Raw genomic sequence first — 14,700 nt, 5'->3', positions numbered from 1 at the left:
ATGAAACGAAACAAACAAAAGGAAACTAAACAAACAAAACAAAACGAAACAAACGAAACAAAACCAACCAACCAAAAAAAAAAAAAAAAACCCAACAAGACAAAACAAAAATCACAGGGAAAGGGGGAAAAGCCCACAAGGGCCGCAATGTGGCGGTGAGGGAAGAAAATGGCGGCGGCTCCCGTCCCGGGGAAGGGGGAACACAAAGGGGGAACACAAAGGGGGCACGCCGCAGCTCGGGCAAAACACAGGGAACCTGGTGGATTTCTGGACGGGTCCCCTGGTCACGCTGATGAAGCCGCTGGATTTGGTGTCCTTTCTCCGGCCGGCTCGGCTGTGCCGAGCTCTGGGGCCGGGCCGGGCCGGGCCGGCCCCTCCCGTCCCCGGCCGATGCTCCTCCCGCCGGCTCTGCGATCTTGGGCCAAAACCGAACCGAACAGCTCGGGGAAAAATAAAAAAAAACCGGCCGAATTGCTCCCACCGTCTCCTAGGCCAGGGATAGGGAAAAAAACCCGAACCCAAGCCTGTTGCCTAGGCTAACAAAGCCCAGGCTCGCTCAGCGGGCTGAGGGGCCCGGTCCGCTCGGCCCCGCGGACCTGCGGGCGGGGAGGCTCCGGGAAAGGCCGCGGAGAGCCCGGGGCTCCTGGAGCTGCAGCGGGCATGGCTGGGCACGGAGCGAGGGCCGGGGAACAGGGAACCACAGCGGGCATGGCTGGGCACGGAGCGAGGGCCGGGGAACAGGAAACCACAGCGGGCATGGCTGGGCTCGGAACGAGGGCTGGGGAATAGGGAACCACAGCGGGCATGGCTGGGCACGGAGCGAGGGCCGGGGAATAGGAAGCCCGCCGGGACGATGGGGCTGGCTGGAAGAAGCTGCCTTCTCCCCGAGACTGGATTTTGGCATTCCAAAACAGATGGGAGCCCCAGGGGATAGCGTTTGTCACCCAGAACAGACTCCGGTCTATAAAAGAGTTTATTTCCACCCAGTTTGGCCGTGTTTGAGCAAGCGCCCTCCCGATCACGCCCTGCTCCGCCGCTGCCCCCTTCCCTCCCTCGCTCCTTCCCTCCCTCGCTCTGCCCTTGAGGAGATGCTGTGCCGGGGCGGCTTTGCCACCTGCAGGTGTCACATCAGATGTCACATCTGTGGTCCCACGGCGGCTCAGTCCTGAGGGTCAGCGCTGCACGGCCGCCGGAACTCCTGCCCGTGCTCATGGATCCACTTATTGGCCACTGGAAGGGACAAGGACACGGACCCCTGTCTGTTCCCTTCCCTCGCCACCTCTCTCTAATCCTGTGCTGCTGTCGGGGAACTTTTCCCCTTTTATCCAGGCTGTTTCTGCATTCCCAGTCCCTCTTGCCTCCCTGTCGGTGGGGCTGTCCCTCCAGCCCTGTGTGTCACCCCGGGGTGACCCCTGGTAGCATCTCTCACCCCACTTGTCCCCGGCCAGGACAGGGCAGCCGGCGTGGAGGGTGTCCCCGTCACCGTTCCCGTTCCTCCGCAGGTTCCACCAGAAAAGAGCCGCATTCTGCGGAGCAGAGGCGGGTTTGGTACCCCAAAACAGAGCTGGGATCCCCAAGACTGAATTCTGACACCCCAAAACAGATTAGGGAGCCCGGGGCTGGGGTTTGACATCAGGAGAGGCTTGACCACAACTCCCTGCAGGAGCTGAGATCTGGAGGGCAGCACCCTCCCTTCCCTGCTCCCAGCGGTTCCACACAGCTCCTCACCTTGACCACGGGCACGCTGAAGTTGGCATAGATGAAAGCAGTGGAGCCTCCAGCCTCCACTGCACTCAGCTGGAAAAGGAGCAAAAATAGGAGCCATGGATCCCCCCTTCCCCATGGTGCTCCTTTGCCTGGGGAAACTGAGGCACAAAACCTCCCTTGGGCCCCGGCTCTGTTCCCTCACTTTGGCACAGCACAAGCTCCTGAATACTCCACAGACGTTGGCACTTCCCACGCACTCCAGTGTTTTAGGGCTGCCCTCACCCATCCCACCCCCCGAGGGCCAAGCCAGGCTCATCCCTCCAGGCTTGCAGACGGGGCAGGACTCACGTAGATCATGATGGTGGCGATCCTGTTGCCCGACTTCATTCTGTACAGGGGGCTCTTCATGGACTGCTCCAGGAGGGGAGGAGGACACGGTCAGTCCTGCCCTGACACAGCTCAGCCCAGAAGCCCCGCACACCCCAGCAGCTCCAAGCTGTTCCCCTCCAGAAAATCCCTCCTTCTCCCTTCTTTTCTCTCCCTCCTTCCCCCCCTCCCAGGGATACCCCAGGCACCCACCCAGGGATCAGCATCCTGGGACCATCCGTCCCACCCCTGCCAGGGGCCATGCCAGGGTGCACCACTAGGAACATCTTGGGGAATAACCTCGGGATCACCATGGGGACACCCCCAGGGACACTCGGGGTCTTCCCTTGGGCACCATCCCAGCAGCACCATCCCCGGGCCCACCCCCAGGAATATCCCAGGAGCACCCCAGCAGCTCCCTGACCGTGGCGTGGTCGAAGTGTGGCTCGTAGTGGCCTCCCAGGCCGTAGTTGACCACCTGGAGGTGCTCGGCGTAGGGCGGCCGCAGGTCCAGGCCGGTGAGGGCGGCCATGCGCCGCTCCAGCACCCGCACCACCGGGTCGGCCGTGTCCTTCAGCCACGCGCTGCGGGACGCCCCACATCAGCCCCCAAGTTCATCTGGGGCCGGGCTTCACCCTCAGGGCATTGCTGGAGGAGCCAGGCCACCCAGCATGGCCCTGCTGCCACCCCAGAGGTGGCCACGGAGCCACGGGGGTCCCGGTGGCTGGGGGACGAGGGAGGGGTGGCTGCTACCTCTTGCTTATCCGGTATTCGGCTTTCTGCTGCTTCTCCCCAGAGGCAACCACGGATCTCTGCAGCTGAGGGACACATGGGGGATGCGTGTTGCCACGCAGGGGGACCCTCACAGCAAGCAGGGGCCCTGGTTTTGTGCCCGCTGGCTGCCAAACGTCCCGCCCCAAGGTGTCTCGCTGGGGTGAGGGAAGCAGTGGCAGCAGGTGGAGTCACCAAGTCAAGCCGCATTGAGAAGTGGTTTAGGTGCATTTGGGCTTGGTTTCTTCCAAAAAGTCTTTTGGGGGACTCAAAAGACTCACATGGAACTGGGGTCATCATCCCCAGGGTCTCATCTAATCCTAGAGCGGTTTGGGTTGGAAGGGGCCTTCCAAGATCATCCAGTTCCATGCCCTGCCATAGGCAGGGACAGGTTCCACTAGACAGGGTTGCTCGAAGCCCTGTCCCATCCAAACTCCCTGGAGGAGGCTTTGGCCTTAAAACCCCCCCTAACTCTGCATTCACCCTGCTGCAGGAAAGGGACATCCCTGGGGACAGGGATGGCTCACCCAGGGCCCTGCCAACCCCTTGATGGTCTCAGCCTCAGCATCGGTGATGAAATCGTGGTACAGAGCCACGTGGGGCTGGATCCGGACCATCTCCTTCTTGGCAGGCTGCAGGAGCAGGAAGGGGCTGCCGTTGGTCTCGTAGGAGCAGCCGAGGTGCAGGAGCTGCTCTGGGGCTGCCTGGGGGGGTAGAGGACCAAGGAGGGCGTGAGGGGGGGACCCAGAGGTGCTGGGGGACCACGGCAGCCCCACCAGTCCCACCTGTCCCCTGGGGCGCTGGCACAGCTCCTCGTAGGCATCACGGCTCTGCAGGCGGGTGCTGTTGGGGCGCTGCAGGGGCCTGGCGCTTGCCCCCGTCCCTGTCTCCAGCAGCTTCTTGTACTTGGCCACGTTCCTGGACACCCTTTGGTTTCTGGGATCTGCTGGGGAGGTGGTGTCACCCAGAGTGCTGCACCCCCATCAACCCCCTTCCCTGGCATCGGTCCCTGAGAATTACCCCAGATGGGGGCAATAAATGGGGTGAGGGAGGCTATTGCCATGCAGAGGTGATGGGGACATCCCAAAATCTTTTCCCTCTTCCTGCTGCATCCAGGGTTGTCCCACATACCGTAACGGAGAAACTCCCTGGAGAGGCTCAAGGCGTGAGAGATGTTTCCAGCCTGGATGGGGGAGTGGAGACCCCATCAGCATCCATCCTCCCACCCATGGTTTGGCTCTACTGGACACTGGGGATGGGGAGGGGACTTGCGACTGTACCATGAAGTAGGAGAAGGCCAGATGGTCCAGAGCATCCTCCAGGCTGCTCCGGTCCTCCAGGTTCCAGCTGCCGTAGGAGAGGCGGAAGAGGCTGACAGCCTCCTCCAGCCATGCAATGGAGTGGTAATAGTCACCTGTGTCATAGGCCACCTGCGGGGCAACCCTTCACCTGCACCTGCCAGCTGGGTCATCCCATCCCATCCCATCCCATCCCGTCCCGTCCCGTCCCGTCCCGTCCCGTCCCGTCCCGTCCCATCCCATCCCATCCCATCCCACCCTGTCCCATCCCATCCCACCCCGTCCCAATTCCCACCTATCCTGTACCAGTGCCTCTGATGCTTTCCTGTTGCCATCTCCATCCCCATTCCCTCCCACACCATCGCCATCCTGTCCCATCCCTTCCTTTCCTGTTCCATCCCCACCTCCATCTCCATCCCTGTTTGCACCTGCGCTTCCATCCCATCCCATGTGAAGAGACCCCCGTGTCCATCCCTGTGGAAGCAGCACCCCAGCAGGCTGGGGAAGCTTTGTGGAGGCTGTGGGGCTCTCCCCCACCTTTCCCACGTGGAAGCAGTCGTCGGCAGAGAGGGAGGCGCGCCGGCCGGGGCTGTAGAGGGGTGGCTGCCCGGCTCTCTGGAAGACGCCGCTGGCCAGGCCCTTGACGCTCAGGGCGTACACGTCCTGCAGCCTCATCAGCGCCCTGGCTGCCCCCTCCAGGTCCTCGGCTCCAGGCAGCTCCTGCTCCATCTCCCTCAGGCCAGCATGGAGTGCTGCAGGGTGGGAAAGAGGTGGGGGGACAGCGGGATAAGTGAAATAATGAGGTGCAGTCGCCCTTATCCGCTCTTTTCCCTGGGGACGCCACCTGCTGCTCCTCCATCCATTCTGCTCCTCTGCCCATCGACCCTTCCCCTCCACATCTCCCACCCTTCCATGTGTTCTCCTGCTCCTCCATCCTCTCTCTCCCCACCACGTCCTGGCTCTGCCTCGGTGACCGAGGGGACACAAGGCCGGGCATCCTGCCCGTACCCTGGGTGTTCCTGGTGGCCTCGTCGCTGTAGATGACGTTGGGCCAGTCCGAGTGGAGGCGCTTGATGAGGCTGAAGGCCAGCAAGGGGTTGTCCACCGAGGCCTCGGGGTCCTGGTGCAGTGCCTGCACCTTCTCATAGAACCTACAAGGCACCCAGGGGAGGACACATCACTGCTCCTCAGTGCTGACACCGCCCAGGTGAGAGCTGAGTCCCCGCATTGCTGGGCAGCTTTGCCTCAGTGTCCACTTTGTCTCAGCTTCCCATCCTCCCACCACCCTTTTATTTGGGGCCACCCCCAAACATTGGGTGCTGCAGGGAATGTGGGGACGGGCTAACCACTCCTCGCAGCCAGGGAATCACCCACGCCTGGGGCCGGGGCTGGGATGGGTGGCTGGAGGGGAGAGGGTGCGGTCGGGGGGTGCCGGTACCTGCGGAGGAGGCGCAGGCGGGAGCTCTCATCCCGCAGGTAGGAGCGGAGCCGGCGGAGCAGGCGGCGCTCGGCGCCCAGCGCTCCCCGCACGCTCAGCATCGCAGAGAAGGTCTCGGCCGGGGCGGGGGGCGGCAGCAGCGCCAGCAGCGCCCCCAGCACCCCCAGCGCCCCCAGTGCTCCCAGCGCCCCCAGTGCTCCAAGAACGCCCAGCACCTCCAGTGCCCCAGCGCCCCGGTCCCGGCGGCGCCCCCAGAACACCCCGAATCCCGAGCGCTCCAAGTACGCACACTGCCTCCAGTCCCAGCGCCGCCACCAGCACGGCTCCCAGTCTCCCCAGTACCTCCAGCGCCCCTACTCCCAGCAGTGGCCCCAGTACCCCCAGTGCCCCCGGTGCTCCAAGTACCCCCAACACCCCCAGTACCCCCCGCCCCTCCGGTGCCAGCAGCGCCCCCCGAGCCCCCAGCAGCCCCAGCCCCAGCAGTGCCCCCCGTGTCAGCCGTGCCCCGAGCCCCAGCGCCCGCATCCGGCCGCCGCCGCCGCCGGGAGAAGCGGGGGAAAAGGGGCGGAGAGGCCCCGCCTTTGGGGGGAAAAGGGCTGGGGGGGCCCCGGATCCGCCACGCTGGCTGGGGAGGGCGGTGTGGGGCTGCTCCCCGTTCCTGCTTGTCCCTGTCCCCATTCCAGTCTGTCCCTCCGTCCGTACCCTGCTTGTCCCCCTCTTGCCTGTCCCCGTCCTGCCCCAGCCTCATCCTGCCTGTCCCTGCCCCTTTCCCTGTTCTCTCCTGGCCCCATCCTGCGGCGTCCTCAGCTTCATCCTGCCTGCCCGGTCCTGTCTGTCCCCATTTTGCCTTCTGTCATTCTCTTGTCTGGCCCCGTCCTGCCTGTCCCCATTCCATCTCGGCCCCATCCTGCCCATCCCTGTCCACATCCTGCCTGTGCCCGTCTCGATTTGATCTTCTGCCCATCCTGTCTGCTCCCCTCCCGCGTCTCCGTACACAAAACAGCACCAGGATGGAGTGGGAGGTGCCGTGCTTGGGGCAGTCCTGCATCTTTCTGGGGCAGGGCCAGCTCCGTTGGGATTCTCCCTGTATGGACTGGATTTCACGTGTTTTGGGAGAATTTTATTTGACAGCAGCACGGGGATGTGAGGTCACTGTCACTGTCGGGATGCTACAGCCTGTTCCCTACGGAGCAGAATGAAACACTCCCCAACACTCCTCTCCCTTGCCCCCAATCAAGATTCGAGCGCTTTTGCCCAGGGGGCAGGGAGAAACTCAGTCTAAAGCAGTCAAGTGAAGAAAGCAGGATAAAAACTGGTAAAAACTGGGAATCCTCTGCCACCTGCAGGAACACATGAACTGGAATATTTTTAACTAAACCAAGATTCCTGGGTACTTTTTCCTCAGGGAATCAGCTGCTCTTGCTGGCACCTTCTGCTTTTCAGCTGACACCAGATGAAAAATGCTGATTTTTGGAGAAGCAGCGGCATTTCGTGTGCGGTGCTGGCATCCCCCTTGGCCAAGCCAGAGCAGATCCTGCACTGCCACAGGTCACCGAAAACATCTGACGGGTGATTAAAAACACATAATCAAATAAAAGGGACGCGATGCTGAGCCTCTGGCGCCCTTGCCATGTCCTGGTGAGGTCCCGGCACTGCCGCGCTCGCTGGAGTGCCCGGGAGCGGCCGCGCCGCCTAAAGCGGGTCTATTTTAGGAAGCCTTGAGCTCCTGCTCGTCGGAGGGCTCCAGGGTGAAGAGGCAGAAGGCGATTTCCTCGCAGGCGCTGCTGGCGCCGCACTCGAACAAGCACCCGAAGATGCCGCCGGGGCAGACGGCCAGGTCGGAGTATCCGGCCGGCCCGGCGCGCAGCACCCAGGGCCGCCGCCAGCCCGCCCCGTCCAGCGGCGAGGGGTTCACGTACAGCCCCAGATCGCGCCGGCGCTGCCGGTCGGTGGGGTGCGAGTAGAGCAGCCAGGTGGGCGAGGCGGCGGAGCGGGCGAAGCTGACCACGCTGCCCTGGCAGCCCTGCGGCGGCTCGCCCAGGGCCGCGCACGGCGCCGGCCGCTGGAAGCGCAGCCCGCGGTCGGTGCTGAGCGCCACGGCCCGGCAGCCCCGCGGCGCCCGGGCGCTGCAGTACAGCACGGGCGGCTGCCGCGGGCCGCGGATCTCCGCCACCTGGCACTCGCCCGTCCGCTCGCCGTCCAGCAGCGCGCCCTTGTGCCAGCTGCGCCCGCCGTCGTCGCTGTAGAAGACGAGGGAGTGCTGGCGGGTGAAGCAGGGCAGCCGCAGGACCCCGCACAGGCAGCCGTGCACGTAGTAGGTGTAGGCGGGCACCACCAGGCGCCCCGAGTCCAGCTGCACGCCGTGGCCCGGCCCCACGGCGAAGGTGGCCCAGCGGGACAGGTCGGCGCCGATGGCCTCGTCCGTCACGTCCCGCAGCGCGCTCCAGCCGCGGCCGCCGTCGGCGCTGGTGGCGAAGCAGAGCCGGGCGGCGCTGCAGCCGCTCCAGATCTGGCACCGCTCCGTCTTCCCCTGTTCCACGCAGATGCAGAAGAGGAAGACGGTGCCGCTCCTGGCGTCGTAGAGGGGACAGGGGTTCATGGTGCGGTGGCCGGGCAGCGTAAGCGCCGAGAGCTCCTCCGTGGGACCCCACTGCCGGCAGGAAGGAAAAAAGGGCTCAGCCGCGGGAGCCACCCGGCATCGCGCTCACCTCGTGTTCCTACAGCCCGCCGGCGTTTTACCTTGACCGAGGAGCCGTGCCGGCGGCCCCGCCGCAGCACCAGGTACTTGGCATCCTCGTCGCGGGCCGAGGAGCGCTTCTCGGCAAAGGCCAGGAAGGAATCATCGGAGGGCACGTAGAGCAGAGCCGGGATGCGGTAGGTGACTCCACCTGCCTGTCGGAACAGCGTCTCCGGAGGAAAAATGTGCGGGGATCCTGGTGGTGATGGCAGCGGTGGGGGGCTCTGCTCGCCATCCCCCTGCTGCTGAAAGGGTGGGAAAGTCATATGTAAAGGGTTAAATCCCGGCAAAGGTGGCGGTGGCCCGTATGGGGTGGATAGGGATGAAGGCTCACCTTGAGGCAGGTGGTGGCCTGGGACATGGTGGCCGCCGCGAGGTTCCCCGGGGGACCTGAGCAGGGTGGGAGTGGGGTGAGAGCAGAGCCGCTAGGTGGGGTCTCACCCGCCCTCCTGGCCGTCTGTGCCGCTCCCCTGTACCGCACAGGCTCCTCTGCTTCACCCACCGTGCCGCCTCCCGCCGTTCCCGAGGGCTGAGCACTTCCTGCACCGCACCAGGACCCCCGAGCTCCCGCCGCCTTAAGCTCCCCCAGTGGCACTGGCCCGAAGTCCCTGTGCCCGCCCACCCCTCCATTCCCGTGCACTCCCCGCACCCCTACCGCCTGGATCCCACCGGGACCCCCCATGTCCCTGCGCTGGCCCACAGCACAACCCTCCTGCACCATGCACTAACCCCCCAATGACAGACCCCCCCCCCCCCCCTCCGTGCATCCCCCTTCACATGTCCTGCCCCCTCTTCGGCCCCGCAGGCACTGATCGCCCCCCATCCACCTGCAGTACCCAGATTCTCGCCGTGTACCCCCCGACACCCCTACACCCCGGTGACCCCCCCCCAGCTCCAGTCCCAATGCCCCTGCACCCCCCTGCACCCCGCAAGCACCGAGCCCCCCATCCCCTCCGTGCCGCGGCCCCCCGCACTCCCGCATCCCGCATCCCCGCAGACCCCGCTCCTCCCGCCGCCGCCGCGCCGGGGCCGCCCCGCTCCGCCTCTTCCTGCAGCTCCCGGAGCCGGGGGGGCCGGGTCAGGCGCTCGGCGGGCCGGGGCAGCGGGCGGGGATCCGGCTGCCGGGCGCTTGGCGCCGGTGCCGGCGGGCAGCAGGGGCAGTACCTGTGCAGGTGTGAGCAGGTGATGCGCTCCTCGCTCCTGGAATGGGCAGGTGGAAAGGTGGGATACCAGGAAGAGATTGATGGTGGAGCCGCTGCCGAGGAGTCCCGAGTCTCTCCCCGGCAGGCGGGAGGGAGCCAGGAGAGGGATGGAGACAGGATCCTGCCTGGGATGCCAGGAGAATCCCCTGCCGGGTGCCCCGCTGGGACAGGCGTGGCCAGGGAGGGCCGGAAAACCAGGAAGGTCCATCTGGGGGTTCCTGAGGTGAGGCAGCCAGGCCCAACCAGCTCTGCAAGATAAAAAGAGGAATCATCCTCATCCTGTGGCACCTGGGGATGAGGTTTAGGTGACAAGATTGTGGTGGTGCCACGGGAATGCCAGGATTCTTCCAGCCCTGAGGATTTTGTGAACTGGGATTCCCTCCCCAGGTGTGAAACACCCCAGAGATGCTCCAGGACACGTTTGATGTCTGTTCTTCCCTTTTATTGAAAAAACAACCCAAAAAATCTCTCTTTTAAAAAATGCCAGTTTATAGAAGGGATGCGTGAACAGGAGATGCCAGAAGGGAACCGCGGGACAGACAGACAGACAGACAGACGCAGCTTGGAAAATCCTTTACACTTTCTGAGAAGCTTCGTGGCTGAGCACACAAAAGTAGCGGATTTGATTCTCTCCCCCCCCAACACATAAAAGGTTTTTATATAAAACAATCCTCTACCCCCACTTAGATAAATACAAAAATAAAGCAAACTGGTTTGCCAGGGGATGGTTGTTTCACAGAAAGGTTTTGTCCTGAACTCCTACTAGAAATGGAAAGGTGGGATTGGTGAAGCCCCCTGGACACAGAGCCATGTGATAAAGCACTGCCAGGTAAAGCAGGGACGCTGGGGCAGCATTGGTGTGTTTCCCCTCCTGAGGGTCCCCAAAATCCAATTTTGGAGTCCGCCTCGGAGCCTGGAAGACAGGCACAGAGACCAAGCTTAGCCATGAGCTTCAACAATTTTAGGTCCAGTATTAAAATTCCTGCTTATCCAAAATGGAATAGGACTTCAGGACAAAAACAGAGGCCATGATTCGCTTTCTTTGCCATTTGACTTTATTGGTGTTACTTTAGCAGGCTGCTGGGAGGCGGCTGGGCTCCGAAATCATTTTGTTTTCCTCTCCAGGGCCAGGCTGTCGTGCAGCTTGGACACCTCTGGCTCGTAGGCCTCCATGACTAACGTCCCGTTGTTATCAAAGAACTTGGCAATGGACTTAGTGAACTCGGCTTCCCTCTGCTGCTTGGTCTTCCGGCTGATGAACGTCAGCTTCAGGGTGTACTTGTCATCAAACCTGTGGGAGGGCAGACACACCTCAGGCAGGGTCCTGGGGGACAGAAACCCCCTCCTGTCCGAGGGAAATCCCTAAAAATGGGGTCCCAGGGGGACAGAAACCCCCTCCTGTCTGGGGGAAATCCCTCCTGGGCTGGAGCTCCCCACCTGGGCACTCACAATGAACACAATTCATGGCCTTTAGACCCCACAATAAGAGAAGTGAAATGTGAACCCTGGTGGCAGAAAACCACTTGGGGCTGCTGCCCCTCCTGGGCCAGGACACGGGTTTGGTGGAGCAGGATGGATTCTCAGGAACAGGCAGCATTTGTGGGGTCTCTGGCGGGGGAGGCAGGGCAGGGGTACCGTTTGAGGCTGGAGGAGAGCTGCCACACGTCGTCGGGATCCATCCCCGCCGGGTCCTTCCTGTGCGCCACCAGGAAAATGCTCTTCTCTTTGTATGAGGTATAGATGGTCAGGATGCCCATCATCACAAAATAGGTGCAGGGGAAGTTAAGGAAGTTAGGAAGGTGCAGGGAGAAGCAGAAATTAGGCAGAGAAGCCGCTTGGATCCCCTCGGACACTGTGGTTTAACCACTTCTCATGACACATTCATTGCAAACAGGATCTTTGGCTGATGCTTCATCAGCCTGAGAAATTAACTAATAAATTTAAACTTTAGTAATTTATTATTCACTCCCTGGAAGTGTCCAAGGCCAGGCTGGATGGGGCTTGGAGCAACCTGGTTTAGTGGCAGTGTGCCTGCCCATGGCAGGGGGTGGATGAGCTTTAAGGCCCCTTCCCATCCAAACCAGTCTGGGATTCTCTGACATTCACTGGGAAAACCTGAGACTGAACAAGCCACAGAAGGAGTTGCTGGACATTCCTCCTAAGCACAGACCAAGCAATTCCTCTTTCCCATTTCTGAAATTAAGTAATTTCAAGTGCTGCAAGACAAGTCACCCATTTGTTCTGAAAGCCACTCAGAACAGCCAGGAACAGCAAAATTCCTTAGGATCACAGATTTGTTTAGGTTGAAAAACGTCTCTGAGACCTCTGAGTCCAACCATTCCCCCAGTCCACCATTCCTCCAGCCAAGGCCACCACTGCTCCTTTGCACTGCTGAGCCTCATGGAGTGAGCTGTGGAGTGGATCCAGCCTGTCCAGATCCCTCTGCACAGAGCTGCTGGCAAGAATTTCCTCTTCCCCCTCTCAGTATCTGACCTGTGCTATTAGGGAAAAGCAAACGTGTCTGGAACCAGACTGTGGATGGAATAAAAAAAAAGGATGTGCCTCAGACCACCCAGCTTCAGGGGCATTACAGCCAGACAGGCAGGAACTTTCCTGTCACATGAAAATTGTCTGATTGTCAGCTGATCTGCATACGGCAGGAAGCGTAATTCCCGCAGGCCTGAAAATGGGAACATCCAGAAATCATGGAAAATCAAACCCCTGTGGTATCACCACGACGGGCTCTGTGAAGGATATGAGACGACACAGAAGGCAAGGACCGGTTTGGATTCAGGAAAAGGGTGCAGGTAATCCCAGATCAGAGCCACGATGGCAAAGAGACAGGAGATTGTGCAGATGAGGAGGCGCCCGTCGATCAGATGGAAGTTCTCCACGTACTTGTACTTCTCCAGGAGCACCTGTGGGAGAAACAGCCGGCCGAGCTCCTCAGGAGTGTGACACGCTGCTTTTGGGAAGGGAGCAGCCCCAGGGGCACAGGGAAACTGAGCAGAAGGTTTGTGGGGAATTAATGTCGGCATCGGGCCCCATGGGCACGTGGGAATCGCAGGGGATGGCAGCACGGACCTGCCATGGCTGTGGGCACAACCGACCCCAAAAAGCAGGGAAGGAAACCAGAGGGATTCCCAGGAGAGGCAGCTCAGCAGAGACAGAGAGAGAGAGGGAGAGAGGGAGCCCACCTTTTTGGCAGAGTCGTCCAAGGAGTTTTTCACAGCTGAACCATCCCACTTGTCGATTTTTACTGGCTTGTCATCAATCTTCCACTGCAATGGAAAGGGTGGAGTGAGGGCAGTTCCATGCAGTTCCATCCCAACCCGTTCCTGCCGGGAGCAGCAGGACAGGGGGCAGAGCAGAAAGCAGAGCTGCCTGGGAAGGCCTGGCTGGACAGAGGGGATCTGCCCCCAAACGCTGCCTGGGCAGTTCCTGGTGGGTTTCAGCCCATACACCTCGTCACAGGTCGGATGTGGCTCTGGCAGCAGGTTTCGTTTTGCTTCCTCTTTTGCTGCTCCCTCTGCCATCCCCAGGGAGGACAGCTGGGCTGGATTCCTGCCTCTGGATGTGCCCTGCTTTCCAGCCACACTGCTCCACATGCACTCTTGGGGATGAGGAAAATTTTGAGAACCTCCAGGTGTCTTGGTGCAAGGGAGAATTAAAATGCACCAACAAGAAATTTCAGTTAAAAACATTCTGTGGAGCAAAAGCAAAGGACTCTGTCACTCTTCACATTGAAATCTTCTGCAGGAATGGGTCCCTCCCCAGTAACAATTCCCAGCAGAGCAATCCTCAATTTCACTCGTGTCATTTTCCTGCTCTGGAAGCTGCCATGCTGGATGGATTAACTCCCAGGACAAAGAGCTCCCTTCCCTCCTCTGGAAGGAGCAAACCCACTTTAAAATGCGATGTAAAACTCGACCTGCTTCCCCTGCAGCCACACAGGGAAAAGGCCTGTTATCCAGTTATCCCCCAGGCCTGGCAGGAGGGAATTCTGAGGCACACAGTGAATGTCACTGCTTGTCCACGAGGCTTGTGAGGCACAGGAGGATCTAGAAACCACGGAGAGCTGGGACAGAGCTCCCACACTGGTGAATGGTACCAAACATTTCAGGTGGCTGCTCCTGAGGCATTTCCTTCCAGGCTTAATTAGCACACGTGTTAACTGGAAGCCACAGCCTTTTCCCTGAGAGAACAGGGTTGAATTCTTTCCACTATTTATTTTTGCTTACACCAGCCTCTACAGCAGGTGGAGGGGAATGACCAGGGCTGAAGGGAGGATGCTGGGGGAGGATGCTCAGGGATGAGGGGGAATTTTCAGGGATAGGGATGCTCAGGGATGAGGGGGAATGCTCAGGCATAGGGACGCCCAAGGCTGACAGAGGATTCTCAGGGACGGGAATGCCCAGGCATGAAGGGGATGCTCAGGGTTGAGGATGCTCAGGGCTGAGGCGTGATGCTCAAGGATAGGGATGCCTAGGGATGAGGATGCCCAGGGCTGAGGGAGGGATACCCAGGAGTGAAAGGTGGAAGCCGGGGCCGGCGGGGGAAGACGCGGGGCTGTCGGGGCGCTGCCCGGGGCCCCGGCCGCGGCGGGGGCCGCTCGGGGTGGCCGAGGAGCCCCGCCCGCCGTACCTTGTCCAGGAGCCCGTTCCGGCCGCTCTTGGCCGCCATCTTCTCGCCGCCTCCGCCCCCGCCCCGCCCGCGACACCTGGGCGCTCCTGATTGGCCGCGCGGCAGGAAGTCCGGGCCCCTCGCGCCGCGCGGCACGCTGGGAAATGCAGTCCGCCCGCCCGCCACGCCCACGGCCTGCAGGAGGGGCTCGCGTCGTGGAGTCGCAGGATTTTCGTTGGGAGCGACCTTAAAACCCCTCCAGACGAACCTTCCAATGGATCAGGTTGCTCCAAGCCCCGTCCGACCCCAAAAGGGCTGTCCAGCCCCGGCACAGCTGCCCAGCGTGGGCAGTGGTGGAGTGCCCACAGCTGGAGGGATTTAAAGCCGTGTGGATGTGGCACTTGGGGACACGGGTTAGCGGTGGCCTTGCAGCGCTGCGGAACTCGGTGACCTTGGAGGCCTTTTCCAGCCCTAACTCTTCCGTGGTCCTATGATCTCCAACACCATACAGCAGCCCTGTTGTGTGGCTGGGCCACCTGAGGAGGATGCTGCTTATTC

The 14,700-nt window shown here is 61.5% G+C and overlaps 3 protein-coding genes across 4 annotated transcripts; all 3 read right to left on the bottom strand.

Moving 5' to 3' along the window:
* Window positions 1-1,159: 1,159 nt before the first annotated feature.
* Window positions 1,160-6,628, bottom strand: P4HA3 (prolyl 4-hydroxylase subunit alpha 3; the record flags this gene model as incomplete). Its single annotated transcript, XM_084201077.1, has 15 exons — window positions 1,160-1,230; window positions 1,430-1,526; window positions 1,729-1,797; window positions 2,056-2,118; window positions 2,498-2,657; window positions 2,827-2,891; window positions 3,372-3,548; window positions 3,630-3,787; window positions 3,976-4,027; window positions 4,125-4,274; window positions 4,680-4,894; window positions 5,151-5,293; window positions 5,581-5,933; window positions 6,004-6,159; window positions 6,575-6,628. The coding sequence occupies 15 exons, from the start codon at window positions 6,626-6,628 to the stop codon at window positions 1,160-1,162; spliced, it is 1,983 nt and encodes a 660-aa protein (XP_084057203.1).
* A 97-nt stretch (window positions 6,629-6,725) lies between these two features.
* Window positions 6,726-9,350, bottom strand: NEU3 (neuraminidase 3). 2 transcript variants are annotated; one of them, XM_084201393.1, is made up of 4 exons: window positions 9,317-9,350; window positions 8,652-8,707; window positions 8,320-8,562; window positions 6,726-8,230 (listed from the first exon to the last, which is right to left on the bottom strand). In XM_084201393.1, exons 2-4 carry the CDS (start codon window positions 8,676-8,678, stop codon window positions 7,289-7,291), a joined length of 1,212 nt encoding a protein of 403 aa, XP_084057519.1. In that variant the 5' UTR covers window positions 8,679-8,707; window positions 9,317-9,350; the 3' UTR covers window positions 6,726-7,288. The 2 variants fall into 2 exon arrangements, with proteins under 2 accessions (XP_084057519.1, XP_084057520.1); XM_084201394.1 differs by having other exon boundaries at window positions 8,320-8,559; window positions 9,317-9,339.
* Window positions 9,351-9,996: 646 nt separating this feature from the next.
* On the bottom strand, window positions 9,997-14,234 carry SPCS2 (signal peptidase complex subunit 2). Its single transcript, XM_084227031.1, has 5 exons — window positions 14,164-14,234; window positions 12,717-12,800; window positions 12,278-12,437; window positions 11,155-11,290; window positions 9,997-10,810 (listed from the first exon to the last, which is right to left on the bottom strand). The coding sequence occupies exons 1-5, from the start codon at window positions 14,200-14,202 to the stop codon at window positions 10,624-10,626; spliced, it is 606 nt and encodes a 201-aa protein (XP_084083157.1). The 5' UTR covers window positions 14,203-14,234; the 3' UTR covers window positions 9,997-10,623.
* Between the last annotated feature and the right edge of the window lie 466 nt (window positions 14,235-14,700).

Source organism: Fringilla coelebs (genome assembly GCF_963513975.1).
Source record: "Fringilla coelebs genome assembly, chromosome: 2".
NCBI lineage: Eukaryota > Metazoa > Chordata > Aves > Passeriformes > Fringillidae > Fringilla > Fringilla coelebs.
The sequence above is the reverse complement of the archived record's forward strand: the minus strand, read 5'-3'. Positions and strand labels throughout refer to the sequence as shown.